The 8,374-nt window shown below is 25.8% G+C and overlaps 1 protein-coding gene across 1 annotated transcript; it reads right to left on the bottom strand.

The window, feature by feature from the left end:
- Window positions 1-446: 446 nt before the first annotated feature.
- On the bottom strand, window positions 447-4,362 carry LOC145834326 (microfibril-associated glycoprotein 4-like). The gene is made up of 6 exons (XM_082941727.1): window positions 4,098-4,362; window positions 3,712-3,884; window positions 3,045-3,141; window positions 2,676-2,772; window positions 2,197-2,267; window positions 447-1,228 (listed from the first exon to the last, which is right to left on the bottom strand). The coding sequence occupies exons 1-6, from the start codon at window positions 4,351-4,353 to the stop codon at window positions 969-971; spliced, it is 954 nt and encodes a 317-aa protein (XP_082797853.1). The 5' UTR covers window positions 4,354-4,362; the 3' UTR covers window positions 447-968.
- Window positions 4,363-8,374: the final 4,012 nt, after the last annotated feature.

Genomic DNA, 8,374 nt, shown 5'->3' with positions numbered 1-8,374 from the left:
ATAAGCTTTTTTATTCAAACTTGAGTTACATTTTTAGATGTGACCCTTTAAAATTTTTATAAGAGTTAGCTTTTAAAGTTTCAAGTTAAAAAAGAAACCACTGGAGCAAAATATTTTTATACTCAGGTTTTATAACTAAATCATTATGGTGATTATTCGTTGAAACGCTTGGTCAAACAGTAGGATGCTTATAAGAACGCTACTCATATTGAGCTGCCGGAATATAACAAGTGAAAAATGTTACTACAATTTAAAAAAAATAAAGTTTAAGTTTGAGTTTCTGATATTACTTATATTTAACTCGCGTACAGATGAAAAACTTACTATTTGAAAACATCTCTTTTACTTTAGTCTATTTACTAAAAGTTTTCTTGGCGACAAAAGAATTTTTTAAAATTGTACTTTAATTGTAAAAACTAGTCTTACGGTTGTTGTGGTTTCAGTTTATTATCGAGTATTAGTATAAATTTCATTAACACAAAAAAAAAGCTACCAAAAAAAGTAATAGTTATGCTTAATATTAAAATTGTATTTTTTGAAAGCTGATTCAGTTAAAATGTATCTTATTAAACCGTAAAATTTTGTTCAAAATATTTTAGAATAGTTTTGTTTTTGTATCAAAATAAATTACTACTAACTTTAAATTTTGTAAAATATTTATTCTAAATTTTTGTATTTTTAAAGTACTCAGACAATAATTGAGTGTACAGTACGTAGAATTAAGTTCAAATACAATAAAACTTTTAAACAAAATACTATTACCTGAAAAACAAATAACAAAACATGTTTTTAATGTATAACTAATAAAAACAATAGCTAAATAAAACTAAAGCATGTAGGTGTAAAAAAGTTAATTCTTAAACACATAATAATCATAAAAATCATTGGTTTTCTTTTCAGTTTAATAGAATTTTTTTCATGTTTTGTATTTCTAGTATTCACAATAGAACGACCACACACCACCAAAGTTAATAGTCGTATATGGGTTTGATCTTCATCTCTGAAACTTTCAAAGAGTAACTATTTCCTTTAAAAGTCTCCCAAATAACCCCGGCTGCGTACTGGTTATTTTTTCCCTTGAGAAACAGCCCGTTGAGATGTGCATTGTGGCAAGCGCCGTGCCAAAACGCCCCTTTATACCGTAACGCGCAGTTCAGAGTGTCGTGAATGTCCTGATCCCTGTCGTAAGTACTGAAGCTGAACCCGCTGTGATATCCGAGTGAGTCTCCTTAAAATAAAAACATTATTTTGGTTTTCATTTGTTTATATTTAGTAAACTTTTCAGTTGGTTAAAAAAGACATTTTAAATCAGGGTTTCTCGTAATTTTTTATGACGCCCATTTTTTGATTTTTAAAATTTTGAATTTAACAAGCAATGACCCCTTCTAATATTAATCCTCCGTGATATCTAGTGTAAGACTCGAAACTACCCTTAAATACGCCTAAGGTCTTTTTTTTGTGTTAATGAAGAACTCCAGCATTTATAGTATAAGTTTAAAATTATGAACCCCTAGTGACCGTGTCCTTTAGACCCCTTGAAGCATATTGCCCATATCTTCCTAAAAAGCCCACTTGGAGATCACTAATTCAATGTAAGTTTCAAAGTTCCCTGAAATATCTAATACAAGTTTCAAAATTTGCTAGTCAAGCCCCCCTTCCTTTAGCCTCTTTGCAGATCATAGTCCCTAATTTTCTCAAATTGCCCCGAAGGGGGCTCCATGACCCGCTTTGGGAAAGCCTGTTTAAATCGTGGGACGGTGGCCTTTTGTACTAAACCAAGATACAAAAAAAAATCAAAATTTTTTCAAGTGGTATAATGCTATTATATTTAAAATAAAAAAGTAAATAACATTTTAAATTTTAAAGTTGCAATGAAATAACCATAAGATTAAATAACTTAATTTTTATGTAAATAACTTAAAGTCATTTTTCTAATTTTAATTATTTTTTAAGTTTGTTTAGCACAAACAGTTTAGATCAAAGATAAGTTGGGGGACCAGATCCGGTCCACAGTAAATCTACGTACTAAGAATTTAAATTATTTAAAACTTAAAGTTAAATTATTAATTCAATTTAGGTGTCTGTAAGTTAATAATCTCTATATACATTTATTTTTTAGTAAATGAATTTCTAAAGTTTATAAAAAAAAACTTTTAATGTCAATTAGCTGCTAAATAAATAAAAACAATTTCTAACCCGCAGTTCCCTCGTAAGTAGTTTTATCAAAGTTCATTTGGTAGCTTTCCCTTTTTCCAATTGAAAAATATCTAATAAAAAAGTTCATACTAATTTCTTATAAGTGTTTACTTTGAGCTTGTGGCTAATATCATCACTAAAACTTAATCAAAAAACGTTATAAGTTAATAAAAAAGTTAAAAAAGAAAATTGCTAGATAATATTACAACAGTTGTGCACTACATGAAGTTAACTTGGAAACAATTATTTGTATAAATTTAGTTTTAAAATAAGTTTTAATTAAAAATTTTAACGAAGCTTCAGCTAGTATAGTTTGAAATTAAAGTAGACTGAGATTAATAAAGTTTTAATACTATTTGATAAATTTAAAATACAACACATATACCTAGTGTTTACCCTGCATAGAATAACGAAGAATTTTAATAAAACTTTATGATTATTAAAATACAATGATTAAGAAGTGCAAATAAAGTATTTACTTGTACTTGGCATACACTCTATTGTCTTCAAAATCTTCCAAATCTACACGTAACGAGAATAACCCGGATGTTGTGATTTGGTGCAGCTTTTCCAAACCTAAATCGTGTACATCAATGTTTTGGTGAAATTTTTTAACTTTGTTAGCAATTGTGCATGACTTATTTGTTTCTACTTATGTTTTTCAAAAAAAAAAAAAATCACACTTAGTAATACTGAATAAACCGTTTTACTTAAACAAACATATTTAAAAAGCTAAATCTTGTATTGTTCATAAAATGCAAAAGATATCAAAAGCACATTTAAAATTGAATTAAGTATTTTAGTTTGAATAAGAAAACATAACTTTAAAAAACTGATAAACAACCAACCAAGCCAATGTTCGCTGCTGACATTTCCAAACCCATTTGCGTAAGCGACCCAATTTTTCTGAAAATCTTGTTCGCCGTTGAATCTACGTTGGAACAGCTGCAAAATATATTTAGTTTGATTTATTATCTCTAATTTAAATTTTTTTATTGACGTGAAATGAAAGTTTAGAAAATCATAAAGAAGTTTTTCAGCAAAACACTGATGAACAGGTATAATCAACATTTTTTGTCAAGACTAAAACAGACTTGTTTGTACTTTTAATAGTCTTAAGAATTGTTTACTATCAAATATTAGGTGAGTGCTCGAAAAGTTTTAAACAAAATACTATTTAGTTCTATCAATTTTTTAAATGTTTGCAAATAAAACCTTATTTACGCATACGTTATATTCTATTTATAGTGTATTAAACCTTATTTACATTATATTCTTATGAATGTTTCATTATCAGCTCATAAACAAGTTATCTAAGAATAATAAACTAATTACTATTAAGCTATGTTTTTTATAAAACTTTTGTAAATTACACCTCATTTACGCCTACTTACGCAAATTGTTACTGTCCCTTCATTAAATAAATTTTCAACATAACTTTTTTTCATTCGGTGTGAAAAATAAAACGCATTTATTTTTAATTACCAAATAAAAAACTACAAAACAAAAACAAACAGTCCACCCGCCGCCTTCTGTATCTTGATCGCAGTAGGCGGGAAAACCGTCGACATCACCGAACACGGGGTAAATTCTATAAACGCCAGAGGGCAGCAGCGGGTCGAGCTTCTTTATGTCGTAACAGTCCCTCGGCCGTCTGGAGCCGCGTTGCTTTTTCAACTCGGTCAGCTCTGCGAGGAGTTCAAGTTGACTTAGAAGTTTTAATGACAATATTTGTAAAGTATTTTTTATTAGTAAGGTAATGTTTTACTTTTAGAAACATTAAAACGGTATGTTAAAATTTACTCGAGTTTAAACAAAGTTTAACTTGTACACGAAAATATTCGCGGCTTGACAAAAAACCTTTGCAACATATTTGACTTTATTTATATATTAAAATAAACCTCGTTTAGTTTTGTTCAACTTGTGCTGAACCATTTTCAAGCGTTCCTTCACCGAGGTCAAGTCGCAGTCTTTGCCGGGCGGCCCCCTCGGCCCCATTTTCCCAACTGTGACGTCATAGTTCGACTGCTGGTACTCGTCGCAAGAGTACGTCTTTGTAATAGTGCAAGTACGTTCCTGACATGCAACATTGCTAACCAGCATTTGGAAGACCGCGAATGAAACAAACACGAGCAGTTTGGTACTTTCAAATTTCATTGTTATTGTCTGAATGAAATTATATTTTTTAAGCAACTACACAGATGTAAAGTTGTAAAATAAAATTTATAGCTTATTCAAAACTATAAAAGTTTAATAATTGAAACTTGTGAATTTTTTCGGCAAGTAATTATGTCTAAACAAGTTTTAACACTCATAAAAAGTTGAATTTTTAAATTTTTCTGAAAATCTGCCTCATTTCAAAAAACCTTATAAAAATAAATTAAGTTAAAAAAAAGGCCTTTCTACTTAAACAATAATGAAAACAGTTTTTATCCAAAATAAATAAAAACTTACTTCGAATAAATCATAAAAAATATCATTTACAACAAAGGAAATTAATGAAAATTATTTGAGTTAATCTGATGCACTGAGCAATAAAAATGTTTGTATTCGTTTTTGTATTTGAAAACTTTAAATTTAATACTACACTGAGTGTAACAATTAAAATTATTAATAAAATATACAATGTTTTCAACTTCAATGCTTCAACAAAACAAAAACAACTTATGTGCTACTGCAATTGTATTAAGTGAAAATTAATTCTAAATACGCTTACATTGTTTTTTATAACTTAGTACAAACGAAATTCCCTTTTTTCTTTTGTATTTTAAAATCGCTTACGTAACTTTAAAATCAATCTTAATCAAAATTTTTAATCTAGTTTCCAAACAAAATTTCACTTATCATCTATTTCAAACAGTTTTTTTAATATCAAAAAAATTTCAATTTTCAAAAAAAAAAAAGGTTTTGTTTGCCAAGCTATCAAATCAGTTTTTTTTTAATTAAGAAAAATATTTTAACTTTCTCAGTTTGTGTAATGTTAATCTTTGTTTAAATATTAAAGACGGACTTCAATAATTGATTTTTTTATACTTAAATAAATAAAACAAGTTTTATTTAATTAATTTTATTTTCTAATAGTGATTGTCTAACTCAGTTATCAAAACTATTAAAAAAAAACTATCAAATAAATGTATATTTATACTTAGTTTTAAGTATAATAAAGTTTGAAGCTGTTTAAATTTGTATATTGCTGTAGTTTGGTTTTTATTTTCTTTAAATAGAAGAAACAGTAAGTTAAAGTAAAGTGTTATAATTAAAAACTTTATTTGAAAGTAGAAACGAAATGTTTACTGAAATTTAAGCTCATGAATGTTAAAACTTTAGTTTTGTAAGTAAATATTAAAAAAAAAAGTTTGCAAAAAAGGTTTTGTACGTTTTTTATATATTCTAACAAGTAAAAGTTGTTTCAATTTCAAACGTATTTTGGGTAATAAAGGTATTATAGATTACAATTATTATTTTACTATATTTACAAACTTAATTTCTGTTTTAAGCATTAGAATTATCTTACGTATGTAAAGGTACAAGTTTTTATTTATTTACCTAGTTTAATCGTTATTTATTTGTACAAAAAAGTGATGTAATGTTAAAATATTTTAAATATAGCAAGCATTACATCATATATCACGAAATTTAATGTTACATAAAACTGTTGAAAGCAACATTTTAATTTATTTGTCAAATAAATACTTTAAGCCTACAATCTATAAGATTTCTACGTGTATAGTTAATTATTCTGGTACTTCAAAGTAATAAAGCTTAAAAATTTTGAGCATAAAGCTTTTGGTTTTTTGCCAAATCGTAAGAAGTTAATTAAAACGAAACTTTTCTTTTTTTAATTGAATATAATAAATAAAGAAAAACTTATTACGTCTTGTAATTGCTTGTAATTTGATTATAAAATTTTATGAGTTATAGGCATAAATTTTTTATTAAACAAATAACTCAAATTGTTGCTTTCAACATTTTTATGTAACATAAAAACTCGTGACATATGATGTAATGTTTGCTATATTTAAGAAATTTAAACATTACATCACTTTTTTGTACAATTAGATAACGATTGATTAGGATAATTAAATAGAAACTTGTCTCTTTACTTACTTAAGACAGAATTAATATTATAGATTTAATTTTAAAAAACATATAACATATTACATATAATAATAGTTATAATTAATAATTATAAATAATAATCTGTAACATTTTTAAATAAACATGTTACAGATTACAAATGTTTTTAATCTAACAAAAATTATTTAGTAGTGCTTAAAAAGTAATATTCGTGGGTAACATTAACAGTAGAAAAATAGTTTAAAAACACTTTTCAAAAAGTATAAGTTTTATCATGTTAAAAAATTTACTCATGTATTCAAACTACATTATCGTTATTATGCAAACACAGCTGAAAGCTTCAGGGTTACCAAATGATATTAAAACAAATAAGTAATAATTGTAATATAAATAAAAAATGTATCGAAGTTTCAGCCACAAAAGTTTAACTTTGTAAACTGTTTGGAACTTTTTACAAGAAATTGCAAATTTGAACAATTAAAAATTTTCTTTGTCCTTAAAAGAATTAATTAAAAAAATGTTTTAAATGAACAATAAATTTCTAACTAATAGTTGCTATTTTATAGCTAATTGTTGTTAATGATTGCACTTCCAAACAAACTTTTTAACTGTCTATTTTACTTATTTAATTGGCTTAATTTAAAATTGTTAGTTTTAAATGCTGATTAAGCATAGTTTGTTTAATCTTTGAGTATGAATTTTCAAAAGAAAAATTTATGATTCAAAATAAACTGCTTGTTTGCACATTATTATTATTTTTAGTTGTTAATGTAAGTAATTTATAAAAGTTTACTGAAGTATTTTTACAATGCTCTAAAATAAAACTTTTTTAATACTACGTTATAAAACATTTAATAAAACTATTTAATTGATTTTTAATAAACTAAGTTAAAAAAAACTTATTATTAAACAAATGTTTTTAGACTAACTGCTTTAAAAGATTGTAGGAAAAATAAAACAACATTTATTTTAATTTTTTATAGCGGTAAACTTCAAAGTTGTCTTTTATGACGTAAGAATCCGAAAATAAACAAGGAAAAAAAGCAAAATTGCAAAGGTTTTAGAACAGGGTTTCCTAAAGTGGGCGATATCGCCCCCCTGGAAATAATTTCAAAGTTATAAAAATCTTGCCAGAACACAACAGCATCGTTTAACATAAACAATAACAAAATAAGTTGAATAATTTATATGGATTACTATAAATTACTTTCTTAGAGTGGTTTTCAGGTTAAATATATCTATGAAGTAAACTACAAAACAGTTAAGAGGTACTTTAAATTGAAAACAGATTTTAATAAATAGCCAAGAGCATTGCACTCCGCGCGCAAATCGCGCTTTTGTGCCAGCCGAATAAGGCAGTAAATCATATAATAAGAATAAAAAAAAATAATTAGAAACTTTTCAAATTTATGATAATTTTGAAATACTATTAAAAACTCTTATAATTTTAGAATACTTATGCTTAAACTAAGCATTAGAACAAATTAGTTTGAAACAGATAATGATAATAAGAAGAAAAAAAAAAATATCTATTCATTTAACTATACAACAAAAAGAATTACATAAGTAAGAAAACAGTTTGTAATAAGTAGCTAAGAGTATCGCACACCGCGCGCAGAGCGCAGTTTTGTGCTAGCCAAATAAAGCAAATACTTATAAATAATAATTTATAAAAAATGATAAAATAAATAAAATTATAATAAAAATGTTACAAATATTAGAGATTTTTGAATTTTGTACTATTTTTCAAATACTCTTAAAAAATACTTTAAGTTTTTAAAAACTTCCGTTTAAATTAAGTATAAAAACATAATTACTATACTAGAAAGAAAAAATAGTATTTCAAAATTAAACAAATCTAAATTAGTTAACCTAAATTCTTGCCTCAGAAAACTCGCTTTCTTTCTTTGTTTCTTTGTTTTTTTTTTTGGAATTTAAAAGTTTAAGGTAAAAATAACGGCTATTAAATAGCATAACTAGTATATAAATTTATTCGGAGTTTAAAATAAGGTGGTTTAACTTGAGTATTTAATGTTTAAAACTGTTTGCATAACTGCCCTTGTTACAATTGTTTGCTTACATAATTTGATATTATTTAGGT

Source organism: Thalia democratica, chromosome 4 (assembly GCF_965202585.1).
Source record: "Thalia democratica chromosome 4, ktThaDemo2.hap1.1, whole genome shotgun sequence".
In the NCBI taxonomy this organism is placed as follows: domain Eukaryota; kingdom Metazoa; phylum Chordata; class Thaliacea; order Salpida; family Salpidae; genus Thalia; species Thalia democratica.
Note: the sequence above shows the minus strand (reverse complement) of the source record. Positions and strands in the feature narration are given on the sequence as shown.

Excerpts from the sequence above, each read along its gene's own strand:
- LOC145834326 (XM_082941727.1), bottom strand. The coding sequence starts at position 4,353 with ATGAAATTTGAAAGTACCAAACTGCTCGTGTTTGTTTCATTCGCGGTC. Across the intron at positions 2,773-3,044 it reads CAGCAGCGAACATTGGCTTG|GTTTGGAAAAGCTGCACCAA; the intron begins GTTGGTTGTTTA and ends TACACGATTTAG. Across the intron at positions 1,229-2,196 it reads TACTTACGAGGGAACTGCGG|GAGACTCACTCGGATATCAC; the intron begins GTTAGAAATTGT and ends TTTTATTTTAAG.